Raw genomic sequence first — 14,589 nt, 5'->3', positions numbered from 1 at the left:
TTGAGTTGTCAAATCTTTTAGTTGTTAAGAGTAAAACGTATGTTTTCACAACCTCACACATAACTCAAAAGATAGTCATCATCACACAATCATCTCACAATCTCTTTCCATATATATTCTCTGCACTCAAGATCACACACAAACCACCTTCTGTCTTGAAATTAAACATAACATACTTAAGCCCAAAATAAATTTATTTTTCAGTACCTTAAATTTTCATTTACATAAAGATAAAAATAGTAATATTTCTGAAACCTTCTCTATATAATAATTATAATGGGTGTATTAACATTATTTTGGTTACTTGTACATTGTTTTATTAGATTCTTATACGGTATATAGTATTTAAGTGTCTCAAGACAATGAGAAACTTAATATTATAGGAATCTTAATATTTTAGATAATTAGCACAAGCCATCCTAAAAAGCTCTGAGTTAAACCAATTGTAGTGATATCAGCCCAAAAAAGTTGTCAGTCTCAGACATATAGACTTATTAGTGAATTACAGCTTTACAGAAGGATTTTTTGGACAGGGATAGCTACACAGAGTTGGGGAGCATAATGAAGAGTCTGGCAACACTTATGTTCTTTGATGTTTTTGTTCATTGGTATTGATCATCTGGACAGCATCTTTGATCAGAGGGTTATGGAAATCTGAGTTGAAATTCACCATTTTGCTTCACAGACTTGCAATGTAAAAGGTGAATGGTAATGCTTAAAAACTGTTCAAAACAAAGAATTGAATACTATAAAAATTGTTGAGCATATAGTTAGCAATTTACAGACTTTCTAGTTAATATAGGTACTATGTTTATATGGGAAAATTTTTTGGCTGTAAGGATTGTGTAATGTCTTCTTTTGAAAGCAGGGTTATAAGTCTCACGTTCTCATGTCTATTTTTCTGCAGGACTAAGATAGGCATGAATTTTCTGCAGATAAGACGGTTTCAGGCAAAATCTAGAAACTTCCATTTTTATGCCTAACTTCTTTCCACAGTCAGTTACTTTCCTCCTCTTTGGGATTCAATCTGATGTGCCAGCATTGTAGTGATCATGAGTCTGTAAATTTCACTTTTCTATTAGTACACAACAGAACAAGATGAGCTTAAGGCAATTTTGGACCAAATATTTCTCCAAAAAAGTTTAGTTTCATTATAAGTTATTTTTATTGCAGTATAAATATTTTTGTCATGAAACTTTAGAATCTAAAGATTCTTTATAAAACAAAAACAAAAACCCCCAAACAAACCAATCTTGGGCCATTTTATTATTGCAGTAAGACATTAGAAGACTGTAACTTGCACCATGTCCTGTCTTAATTCATAAATGATTTTGTTAAATCTTTCTATATTAAATATCTATATTACTTCCTTTAGGCTATTGCCTTACCTCCTATAGCCAAGTGGCCCTACCAGAATGGATTTACCTTTCACACTTGGTTAAGAATGGATCCTGTAAATAATATCAATGTGGATAAGGATAAGCCTTACTTATATTGGTATGTATTATGAAAACCTAGATTTCTAATTTTTTTTTCCCATTTATATTCATTTTTCAATGGTCTCTACTTACATTGAAAAAAACAATAACCTAATAACTTTTTTGTTTATGTGCAAATTTAGTTTCATTTCTTTAAAAAACTTTTTTGTAGTTTTCGAACAAACAAAGGACTTGGTTATTCTGCTCACTTTGTTGGAGGCTGTTTGATTGTGACATCAATAAAGTCAAAGGGAAAAGGATTCCAGCACTGTGTGAAATTTGATTTCAAGCCACAGAAGGTGGGTTAAGCAAGTAAATAATTCAAATAAGTGCCATTAATTACCACGGTACATGTGTGTAATTAGCCATTAATTGTAGTTATTTTTATTTAGACCAGTGTCCTAGTAAGGTCAGGGGAGTGTTCTGTTTTGTTTGCTAATCACTAACTTCATATGGACCCAGAAAAATATTGTTTGCAAAAATATTACCAATAGTATCAGTTGGCATTATTTAGAGAAGTAAATAATACCAACTTTTCCAAGTAAAACTTAAACAAATGTACATAGTAACACGCCATTTTTTAAGATTGTGATTTAATACATTCCCACGTGTAAAAGAAAAAAATGCAATTTACTAAAGAGTAAATCACACATGTGGCCTAGGTGAATAGTGACTGAAAGTTAGATCTCTACTGGCTGTTGGCTTAATTCTGTGAAATGAGTTGATGGTATTTGTCTGTTTCTTGCTGGACAAGTGTGTCCACATCAGTTGGTGGTGTGCAGCAGAAATGGTAAAGATTGAATAGATATCAGGATCTGGGAAATTACTGGGAAAGTGTAGGAGAGCTTTCACTGTTACGGCTTATGGAATTCACATCCTGTTTAGTGAATAAATAGAAGACTTCACTTGTTAGGGCTAACTCCTGATATGATTAAACTAAGTAATATAAACCACAATGTTATTGTTTTTAACCCTTTAAAAATTAGCAAAATACGAACTTATAGGTGTACTAAAATGTATTTATTATGGCCAGCTGGGTGATCTTAGGCAAGTCACTTCCCCTCTGTCTCAGTTTCTTCATCTGTGAAATGGAGGAGATGATGATGCTTACCTCTTTTGTAAAGCGCTTTGAAAGCTATTGACAGAAGTGCTATATTAGAGCTAGGTATTATCATTATTATACATTTTACATCTTTCCTGATAATTCCTGGGCTGATGGAGTGTTGAAGAATCTACTGGGGACTTCCCAGGAGAAAAGAGTGTGTAGATGAGGACAGACAGGACTCAAAGCAGTCAATACATCAACTTTGACAAAAACCACAGGTTACTCTTCCTCACTCATTACCTGGGATGACCCCCAGGAATAACTGTTCTACCTAGTGTGATCACAACCAACTAGTATGTTTTTAAACACCACTTAGCACTGGCGATAGACAGATAGTGTTGTTTGTTTAAAAATATATGTATTAACATGTGTTGGCTAACATGGTTATGAAACACACACCTTGTCCTGATATAGTCAAAGGCTTAACGTTTTTCTCAAGCAGTTTCAAGAATACAGACTCATGTGAGAGAGAATACACTAAATGAATCCTACTTTGTAATTATTCTGTGTATCCAGAAGTGTTCTTCTCAACTACGATGAGTTATTCCACATTATTGAATAATCATATTTAGCAACATGTTGTGACTTGATTTAAATGGCATTGTTCAAGGCTTCCTTGAATATTTAGTAGACTTGAAAATATGTTTGCTTTCTCAAAGCAAGATACAATATTTCTTTTGTCAGTTATTTTGGCATAAATAGAGCCCTTAGTGTTGTCAGGAAAAAGTTGTGTACTGTGACCATGCATCTCCTTTAAGATTATACACCTATTTGTCAGTACACAGGGTGACTGAACACACTGTTTGGGTACAGTGAATTAGGCTAGGCCATCAATGAACTTTGCATTTCTTCCACGTTAATTTAATTTAAAGAAATCCCTAAGTAATCTTCAAAAAGTTTTCTGCCTTTTCATAACTCATATCAATAGTTTTGATCATCTTGGACCAGCTATTTTGAGTAACTTTTAAAACATACTTACACAGGATTAAAGTATCAATAATTATTCTCTTATTATTTAGTGGTATATGGTTACTATAGTGCATATCTATAACCGCTGGAAGAATAGTGAACTTCGGTGCTATGTGAATGGGGAACTAGTATCGTATGGAGAGATAACGTGGTTTGTCAATACCAGTGATGTAAGTAGCTTTTATTTAATTTTATGTTACTTAATTTCATACTTGGAATGCCTGAAATTTTTTTTGCACTTGATTATATTTTTAGGTTTTGATAACCTGGCTTGAGAGGAAAAAAGTAGGTTTTCCAACAGAATTTTGAATAAATAATTTAAAAAAACTGTACCTGGTGACACACATTGCATTTCAACTAAGAGAATGCAAATGTAGTCAGTGTGCTAGATGGTCAGTAAAAGTTATGGGCCAAGTTCTGCAAACACCTAAGCACATCCATTATATTACTTAAATGAACAGTCCATTGACTAGTCACTGGAGTAAAGTTATGTGTATGCTTAACTGTGTGCAAGATTGGTCCCTATAGATGAACACTATCATGTCTCTTCAAAAACTTATTTTCCTCTCCTGCAGTTTCACTTTCTGCACTCCTAATATGTGGAAGACAGTCTGATAATACTGATCTCCAACATGGTATTGAGACACCAATACAATTAATGTTACCCTAATACTACAGAAATATCTGACTTTCTGATGATGTATGTTTGACAGTTCTAGAACTTAGCTTCTTAACTCTCTCACCGTGTATATATTTGCAGATATGTCCTATCAGTATTTGAGTAGAGTAAAAATTGCAGAGAACATGGTTTATTTTTAATTAATATTGTATATTATGTATTTTACAAATTCTAGACATTGACAGCTAAATAAAATGAAAAATAATTGGTTTGCTTATAAAACAATTTTTTTTTTAAACTGCAGGTTTTGAAAACATTTACTTTATTTATTAATGCAGCCTTTCAAAATTAGAATGAAAGCTTTACCAGCTTGGACACCCAGTTTACTTGCCTTGACTATGATAATTGATTTGAGTTGGGAGAGGGAAATTTTTGCTTTTTGCCTGTCCAAAAATATTTTTTTCACCTTGATCAATTATAATATTGAAAGGTTGTTTTGGGTGTAAAATAAATTTATTGCTTTTCTGAAGAATAACAAATACATAATCCACATGATTAATACTTGTGTGCTTCACATTGAATCCTTTCTTGTCTTTTATTGTGTACAACTGTATCCTGTGTTGTCCTTTTCAGACGTTTGATAAATGTTTCCTGGGTTCTTCAGAAACAGCAGATGCTAATCGAGTGTTTTGTGGGCAGATGACAGCTGTTTACCTTTTTAGTGATGCTCTCAATGCTGCTCAGATTTTTGCCATTTATCAGCTTGGCCTGGGATACAAGGTATTTTGGAATTGAGTCAATAGTACCCAAAAGATTAATTCTAATAAGTCAATTTCTAGAGTATTTTAGGATGTCGGTGATGATGATTTATACAATGTTCTTACCAGCCTATTTTTTATTTACATAGGCTTTTAGAAATAAAGTATCTAATGTCACAAAATTTAAATTAATCTATTCAATTTTATAAAAGTGTAATAAGGAGAGAAATGAACGTATAGATAAAGCTATATGTTTGTCATGGATATGATTTTCTTGAGAAAAAAGTGACAGTTGAGGGTTTTTTTGGGCTTTGTAACCCCATCCAGCTGCTACTGAGCATGAACTTTTATAAATATAACTCTCTCTAGTCACCTGGGTTTTTAAATGGTTTTAAACAGTTTTGCATACTTTTATTACAAAAAATAGTTTGCTCAGTAATGTGACCTGTGACTTTTTCCATTTTTCTATATATTTAATGTTTCCTATTTTTGTCATGATGCATAACCTCCCTTGCATAACTGATTTATAAAAATGTTACAGGCCCATCTGCATGAGAAGAGAGTATTTGATAATCTAATTAAAAACCATTTTTTATATAAATTCACTGTCAGAGTGGGAGTTGCAGCTCAGCAGTAGACTTGTTTGCTGGTGTTTTGTTTTCCGTCACTTCTGTTCTATAAAACTCCAGTCCCACTCCATGAAATGAAAGAGATTGTATATGTATTAATCAAAACACAACCCCTCTCCCCCCACCTAATTTGACACATATTTAATACCAAGTTGGTATTAAAACAAGGCTAATGCAAATAATAAACTCTGTTTGCTGTCTTTACTCTCTTGTTCTCTTCTCAGGAGTTCTGCTTTGGATTTTTGGGTGATGGGGAGGGACATGCTGTCTAAGTGGATAGAGCACTAACTATTAACTGTGGCTAGATCATTTTTTTTTCATTGAGGCTTGCTACCAAATTTACTTTCTTCATGCCAGAAAAGTATCTTGATACCTAATTTAATACATTAAAAGTGTTGAGCACTGAGGTTTAGTTCTGTTATGCTATTATTTACTGTTTGTATTGTGCTAACCCTGATGGGCCTCAATTGGGGATTGTGGCCCCTACATGCTGTACCAACACAACATTTTTTTGTCTTTACCTCTGCCCAAAGAGCTTCTAAGTGAACACTGAGTAATAGGCATTATATTTTCTTATGTTTTTCTTAGCTTCCACAATGTCACTGCCTTAGGATACAAAAATGCTATATAATACTAACTGTGCAAAAATTGTCCTGAGCGAACAGTGTTGTAGTGGGACTGTTCTGATGCATTGCTGGAGTAGAGGAGTAATGCTGTTATCATTATTTTGTTTCCTATTGTATTTTCAGTGCAAGTCACCTTAATTTTTTTTCTTCCATCTTTCTAGGGAACGTTTAAATTCAAGACAGAAAGTGATCTCTTCCTTGCTGAGCATCACAAACTGTTACTGTATGATGGCAAATTGTCCAGTGCTATTGCTTTCACGTACAATCCAAGGGCTACTGATGCACAGCTCTGTCTAGAATCATCCCCCAAAGATAACCCTTCTATCTTTGTTCATTCACCACATGCTCTCATGCTTCAGGTACTTTGGCACTTTTAGTAGACTATCTAAGGAGAAAAATGGCTTGTACTTGCCTGTAACCAGGATTTTTAGCACCAGGTGAGAGGGCTCCACATAATAGACTAATCGGGAGAAGTTATCAGAACTGCACTGCTCTCCTTCCTCAACCTTTTAGTTGGAGGTGTGGAGAATTGTTCCCAGCTCTTTAAAGTAACTCTCCTCCCTTTGTCATCAAGCCTCCTGACTTCTCCCCACTACTACTGCCTTACATCGGGCTCCCCTTTCCTATCACTATCTGGTCAGGCACCCCAAGAGGGAGGGATTTCCAACCTCTCCTAAACAATTTTGCTGCTTCTCATTGCATCACACCTGTGCCCTGTACATCATACATCACACCTGTGCACTGTACTGCTCATCAGTGTACAGCCATGTCATCCTTCCCTTCCCTAAGTGAACTTGCTCATTTTTCCATTCTTAGATTCCCAATTAAATTCTTCTTCAGGAAGGTTACATCAGAAATTTTTTTAGAAACACAGCAAAAGTTTAGAAAATAACTTTAAAATCAGCCTTCTTCCTCTTTCTTCCTCCCCCCCCCTGCAAAAAAAAATTCCACCCACCCCCCTGCAATGTTTTTTCTTGAGGACATTCTATTGTAACTCTTGCTTCTTCCATCCCAGGGCCTCTAACACCTTGCTCTCCTCCACTTCGGGAGAGCACAGGGGCACTCAAGGAAGGGCCAGCAAGCTATGGAGCTCCTCTGTTACCAGAGACCATGTTTTGCTTTAGATGCTGGCCACAACCTATGTGCCCATCTAAAGCCATCTTTGAGGACCAGCACAGTAGACAGGAATCCCAGACTCTGGGTCAGGCTGGGACTGGGACATCTTTTTTGTGGTTGTCTCTCAACAGTAGCAGCCATTACTTGTAATAATTTCTTTGTGTGGTAATAATCTGATTTTATATTAAAGATACTCTTAAGTATTTAAATCAAATGATAACTGTTTTAAAATGGTTTTAGAAAAGGTTTTAATCTTCTTTTAATTCTTCTTTGTCAGGATGTGAAAGCAGTCCTAACACATTCTATCCAAAGTGCTATGCATTCAATTGGAGGAGTGCAGGTACTTTTCCCTCTGTTTGCACAGTTAGACCATAGGCAATATTCTTTGGACCAAGTTGACACGACTGTTTGGTGAGTACATATGGCTACCTCATTTCATCTTCCATTTTAACTTAAACCCATTTTAATTTGTGAAATGGGTTTTTGCTTAATTTAAATGGCCACAGAGCTAGCTACCTTATGTTGTAAAGAATTCTTGTGGTTTACAATTCTTTTTTTTCACCAGTAAGATATAGCAGCGAGTAAAGGGAAAACTTCTTAAGTCAGGCTTCTCTACATAAACACAATAAATTGAAGATTACATCTGTCTTAAGTGACAGAAATGCACAGCTTCTACTAAATACAGTTAAAATAACTGAAGGTTAAACTGGAAACCATGTCTGTCTGTGTTTAGCTATTAGGCAAAGAATTAACTCCAACTAATGGAATTGTAGCACTATTATTTGGATGCTTTATTTCTGTTCTCAAGGACAGAAGTTGTTAAGCCTCATGTGAACAGGATCTTGAGCTGAGGTGAAGATTATTGGCACCATGTTTTCTATGCAAACTTGCACAAATGAAAACAAATGTGCACATCATGCTATAGTTATGTAATGTATTTATGGGGTACTAGAAATATGAAAAATCTACATGAGTTCTTTCCTGTCAGTGGGGTGGGGGGGGGGGAAGCTTCTTGAAGCTCCATGGAAGATAAGTTGATGATCCTGATCTATAGTGCATGATGATTGAAAGATGTGTTATGTGCCCAGGCTAACTCAAGCTTTGTATGTGTTGTCAAGGATGTTAAAAATTGTAAGGGACTCATAGTACACTCTGTAGTTAACATTTCAAAAAAGTTTCCTTTAGAACTACTTGTTTTACAAACTCAAAACTTTCCAAAACACATTTATCTTTTTGGCTAATTCATTTTTATGGGATGAGTGTAGGAGAAACTGAAGCAATAGCCTTCCATAGCAGTAGTCATACATGTAGCTTTTACTGAGGGCTAGTACCTTTGCCTGGATTAAAAATGGTTTTCATTTAGTAAAGTTATTACTATTTGTAAATTATCTTCTGGGCATGATCATTAGAAAACTGATAAAGAGAGAGACATATATTTGAAGAAAAATCCATATTTGGGGTATGATTTTCAAAAGTGCCTAAAGGATTTAATCCCATTGATTTCTGCTCCTAAATCCTTTAGGCATTTTAAAAATCTCCTTAATTCCTAATTTAAATATGAACTAATAAAGCTGTTTTGTCAGCTTCAAAAGCTGGTAACTTCACAACTGCTAAACTGATTTTTTTCTCCCACTTGACTCTTGTGTTAAGACCTATAAAATCATGTCTAAAAGAAAGAAATTCAGTAGTAATAAGCTATACACTTATAAATGTGCAATTTATAGTACTCTATAACCATGTGTACAATGATAAAGGTTTATACCAATTAATGTATATGTACAAAAATTTGTATGTAAGCCACAGTACTAACAGGCGATAGCCAGTCCTGAACCAGCGAGGGGCTTAAGTCTAATGGGGTGTATTCACTGACACCAAAGCACTAATTGGCCTTTATGTGCACTCTGTTAAAGAACTATGGAATTTTTTTCTTTTAAAGAGGCAGAAAAATAATGCTAAAATTATGTACAAAAACCTAATGGAATATTAAGTTTACACAGTTAAGTTCTCTAAAAGCTAAGTTTGACTATATGACCTTCTTGCATTTAGGCCTTAGGATCATTTTTAATTGTGCTCATATACTAATTAATGATAAATGAAGTATAACTTTTTCACCTCTCTAAAGGCATGTGCTGATTCCTAGGTTGTGAGTTAGTGGGAGCAGTGAGAAGGAGAGAATGCATATCGGTTTGCAACCTAACATAATAAAGTTTTTTACCATGGTCTTACAAGAGAAATGAGTGTCTCTGTGATGGCGTGGGGGAAAAACAAGCCAAAATACTTTTTTTGGGGGTGTGGGGGTAGAGTTGGAGCTCATCTTCAAGTGGAACAGTAAAAAGAAAAGACAAATTTTTTGCTTCTCAGTTCATGATTTTTGAGTGCTTAACTGGACAATCTTAATGTTGCATTAATATTTTTGCATTGAATGCAGAAATCTTTGCTGTTCTAAAATCTTCTTGTGTATTTCTTCCTCCACGCCTCAGTACCTTCAAACCTAAAAAAACTTGCATATCTTCGAGTTTTCCTTTGCTCCAGCTCTGTTTTGCAACCTCTGATCTTCCAGCCACAAAAATTGATGAGACTTCATAGCAGTTAAGGAGTGGCACTGACTACAGAGGGGTTGTTCAAAGCAGTTAGTCCTGCTTTAAACAGAAGTGCTGCCAGCATCATTTGGCCTGTCGGAAAGCAAGAGAATGGCAGTTGGAATGGAACATAGATATATTGCATGGCAGAACTGGTTCAAAATTGGAAGTAATCAGTGAAAAGTTGTTTCAGGAGTGTTTTGCTATTCAAAAAGTATCACAAAGTTCAAAGTTTTGAGGTAGAGAAAATCCAGTTGAAACTAGGAGACTGACCATCTTGTAACTTTGCAGTCTTAAATGTTTTCAAATTCTAAACTTAACTTTATTCCAAATCTTAACTTAGCTATTTAAGTGTTGTATTAAATGTACTTATATACTGGAAGATGAAAGAGCTTAGCTGGGAACATATTCCTGTGAGGGAATTGAATACCTCATTTCTATGACTCTCTGAAACACCTGGTATTTCTTTAAGAAACTGATTTCAATACACTGTATTTTTCAGTTCTACTTTGCTGGCTTTCATCATGGAGTTGCTGAAGAACTCCATTGCTATGCAAGAGCAGATGCTTTCCTGTAAGGGCTTCCTTGTGATAGGACATTGTCTTGAAAAGGTAAAACAAAATCACTACTGAGCTAAGGTTAGCTTATCAGAATCCTTTTGCCAATATTTTTCTGTATTGTCAAAGTTTAAAAACAGTTCTGTAAACATGAGTCTAAAGAAGCCTTTTTTTTAAACAGTCTTCCAAAGTCCATGTTACCAGAGTTGTGCTAGAACTATGCCTTGCATTTGCTAAATACCTGAGTAATCTGCACAATGGGATTCCCTTGCTTAAACAGCTGTGTGATCACATTCTCCTTAACCCTGCAATATGGATTCATACACCAGCAAAGGTAAATATTTTGGTTTTGTTAATCATGTATCAGTTCAGGTTAGAACATACATGGTGGTGATGATGATGATGATGATACTGTTCTTAATGAAGTGGCATCCAAAGGCCCAATCAGGATCCCTCCTCCTTTTTCCTTTATGCTGCTTTTCCTGGTGAGGATCGCGGCGGCAGCATGGAAAGTAGGGAGGACCAGACCTCCTTTTCCTCTGCTACAGGTTCCAGATCCTCTTGTGGGATTCCTCAGCATTCCCAGGCCAGCCGGGAGCTATAATCCCTGTGTCCTGGGTCGGCCTTGGGCCCTCCACCCAGTAGGACGTGCCCGGTAGAGTTCTAATGGAAGTGTCCCCGGGTCATCCTTATAAGGTGCCCGAACCACCCCAACTGCCTCCTCTCGATCCAGAGGAGTAGCAGCTCTACTCTGAGGCCCTCCTGAATAGCCGAGATCGTCTCCCTATCTCAGAGAGTAAGCCCAGCCACCCTGCAGAGAGAGGTTTCAATCACGACCCCATTGTTCTAAATGCTGTATGTACATAGGCTGACACGGTCCCTGCCTGAATAGCTAACGTTCTAATTGAAGATCTGGATAAGTAGCATGAAACTATTTGCATTCCACTGACTAAGCAGCCTTTTAAAATAGTATTGTCCAACTTACGCTTCTGCTGTGGTGTGAATATGGAGTTTAGTGAATTGGTGCCAAATGATTCCAGATTTAACTATAATGTAAACCAAAGATATATCATCTCAGCGATACTATAGAATTACTATATACATAAAGTATATCAAGGCATAAAAATATTTGCCTGTACTAATTTCCAATCCATACTGGTATAACAGTTTGCCAAAATTGAAGCCAGAACACTCTCAAAGATTATTTTGAACTCTTAATAGAACAAAAGACAAGTAATTTAGCACTCAGGGAGAAGTACGGAAATAGTATAGGGTTGTTTAAAGATGCTGCAGGCAGCGCTACACCTGTTTTGTAACTACACAAGGAAAATTTATTTTTCATGGCTTTTAATCTGACATATTTCAAGAGCATGAAATTCACTTAAAAGCTCCTTCATCATCACAAGGCTAAAAAACTTGACATTCTGTGGTGAATTCCATAAGCTGAGCCAAAGTTAGATACAAATAGGTTTTGAAGCATCATGAAGGAATGATGTAATATGGGTACAGCTAAATTAAGCCTTTATAAAAGCATTGGCAGAATCTTTTATGTTTGCAGAAAGGGAAATAAGCAATACAAATCTATAAGACCATAACTTTATAATGAACTGTTTATATGAACTTTACAAACTGTTTCATATTAAGGGCATACTTTCCACTTGAAAATCCCACTTCTAGAAACTCTAGTAACACTCAAGATAACTATAATTGAAAAGCTAGTAGAGAGAATGTTTTTCTTCCTGTTTAGTTTGATTTATGCATTTGACAGCTCTTTGTGTATTGTCATTTTCAGTGTTCACCCTGTATGTCAATTTTTTCTAGCCAAACATAAACAGAAGAACAAGTAAACACTTTCCAAGATGGTGACAGGTTTTTGCTGTTGCTTCACTTTGTTTTGATCATGTTGGAACTTGCAGAGCCGCTGATTGATTCCTGATAACTTCTGTTGGAACACATGGTGTTCATTAACCCTATCCTGGATGTAAGGGAGTGGGAGTGGCTATATAGACAGAGTAAGGGCTTGTTTACAAGGAAGTTAGTACAAGAGAAGGTGTGAGTTTACAGCACATCCTGCACTAACTCCCCGTGTGGACACTTACTGCACACTGCAAGTGCACTTGGGCACCTTAGCTTAGTACACTTTAAAGCGAACTAAGCTATTAAGCTAAAGCACGTGCATTTTTAGTGCACAATAAGAGTGTCCGAGATTGGTGTGGACTGATCCTCCCTTAGGAAGAAAATATAGGAACAGCCACTATAAGAAACTATAGGAAAAATATTGGGCTGGAATTTGTTACTCTTTTTTGTAAACAGAAACAAACTCCAGTAAGGGGGTGAGTTTTGTACAATGCGTCAGAGGCTGTGTTTTGGAAAGTGAGTTGCTTGGACCCTTACCCATTTTTAAAGACTCTTCTAAAAATAAAAAAATTAGACCATGTTATGTTTTGGATGCTCTGACTGAAATGGGAATTGTTAAAATGTCACTGTAATAAAACAATAAAAATGTCATTGTCCCTTGTATGATTTAGACATGCACTAATGTCTATAGCACTATATAACATAGATACTTCACAGAAGAGGAACTTTTCAATTAGGGAACAGTAGCACCTGAAATCTTTTTTTATTGCCCTTTCATTGTGATCCAGAGAAGGACAGTGACATAAATTTTTTATTCTGGCAGTTAGATGTAGCTATCAATATTGCCAGCCCTAAGCATTTAAAAAAAGCCCCCCAGAAATGATGAGATGGAAGACAAAAAGGGGGGATTCACACATTCAAACTTCTTTTCACAACAACCATGAAAGCCAAAATGTGGTGTTTTAAAATGAGATTCTCTCATATTCACATGACTCCAGAAGCTTGGACATTTAGAATTACACTAAGTATCATGAAACTTGTGGTAAAATCAAGAGTTTTTAGTAACTATTTGGTGAAGCTACCCTAGTGAGTATCTCCATTTACTCTGCTCTTTTTTACATTAGAATTTTTTTAAACTAGATAAAATTAAAAATGTAATTCTCTAATCTACTACCATTTTGACTTACCTCCCTGTTGAGTATGTGAAATCCTAGCTAACATTTTCAATTTGTTCTTAACTGGGTGTTGTAGGTTCAGCTGATCCTGTACACTTACCTGTCTACTGAGTTCATTGGCACTGTTAACATATACAATGCAGTTCGGCGTGTTGGGACAGTTCTTCTGGTAATGCACTCCTTAAAATATTACTACTGGGCCGTGAACCCTCAAGATCGCAGTGGTATTACTCCAAAAGGTGTAGGTATGTATACATTGTTCACCCTTCATCAACACATGAGCATTCTGAACCACTTCACTTGAAGTGCATGGTTTTGTGTGGTGTGTGGAATGGATGGGATCCAGGCAGTATTTCATTTGGTGGAAGGATTCAGCATACCAGTTCAAACAAGCAGCTTTGTCCATCTGGTGCTTTCTTTTTTGCCCCCGTCCCCCCCAGACCCTGAAGAGAATAAATATATGCCCCTAACCCCAAGGATCTATGTACATTATTAGAATGTATCATACTGGGGATGATGATAAAAGTGCAGAGTATGGCCATTCTTATGTTCTTATGAGCTCAGAACATAGAGACTTGATGCTTAATACTGGGACCCACTACTGTGGAGCTGGCAGAATGGAAACCTAACTCCTGATGGGCAAGGGGAGCCCCATGCTTTCCCCCAGCCTTTTGTTCCCAATTGGAAGAAGGGGCTCTGGGAGTTCCTATCACCCTTTCTTGGAGTAAGGGTTGTAGTGTACTCCCTATGGTGTTGCCTCCAGCTGGTAGTTGTGCTCTTCATAGTTCCTCAGCTACCTTGTTACCAGCCTAGGGTGGGAATGGGGATTGGAGAGATCTGGTAGCTGAAGGGAATATAGGTGTACCCAGGAAGTTCTCTCATGCCAGTCCTCCATCAGGGGCCCCTTAATCCTGTTCCTCTCAGTACCACCAACTTCTCAAACAAGGGAAACTCACTAACAAAATTTGTGGAAGGGAAATTACATTTGCTTGGTAGTGTGTTGAACCCTGGAAGGAATGAAGATTTTTTGTTAGTAAGAACTTGTCTACTCATAAAATTGAACTGGTTTCTTTAGTGATTTAGTGAAACTAGGGCAAGTTTGTGTAGAATACTTTTATTTC

At 36.3% G+C, this 14,589-nt stretch overlaps 1 protein-coding gene across 1 annotated transcript in view; it reads left to right on the top strand.

Moving 5' to 3' along the window:
• LRBA (LPS responsive beige-like anchor protein) overlaps positions 1-14,589 on the top strand; it is a 567,906-nt gene that overhangs the window by 72,490 nt on the left and 480,827 nt on the right. Inside the window, exons 6-14 of the mRNA XM_034771513.1 lie at positions 1,376-1,497; positions 1,651-1,777; positions 3,603-3,722; positions 4,805-4,951; positions 6,346-6,543; positions 7,578-7,711; positions 10,382-10,490; positions 10,618-10,770; positions 13,545-13,713. Coding sequence (XP_034627404.1) covers positions 1,376-1,497; positions 1,651-1,777; positions 3,603-3,722; positions 4,805-4,951; positions 6,346-6,543; positions 7,578-7,711; positions 10,382-10,490; positions 10,618-10,770; positions 13,545-13,713 — 1,279 coding nt within the window. The remainder of the gene's footprint in view (positions 1-1,375; positions 1,498-1,650; positions 1,778-3,602; positions 3,723-4,804; positions 4,952-6,345; positions 6,544-7,577; positions 7,712-10,381; positions 10,491-10,617; positions 10,771-13,544; positions 13,714-14,589) is intronic.

The sequence above is a fragment of the Trachemys scripta genome, chromosome 5 (genome assembly GCF_013100865.1).
Source record: "Trachemys scripta elegans isolate TJP31775 chromosome 5, CAS_Tse_1.0, whole genome shotgun sequence".
In the NCBI taxonomy this organism is placed as follows: Eukaryota; Metazoa; Chordata; order Testudines; family Emydidae; genus Trachemys; species Trachemys scripta.
This window is presented reverse-complemented; position numbering and strand designations above follow the sequence as displayed.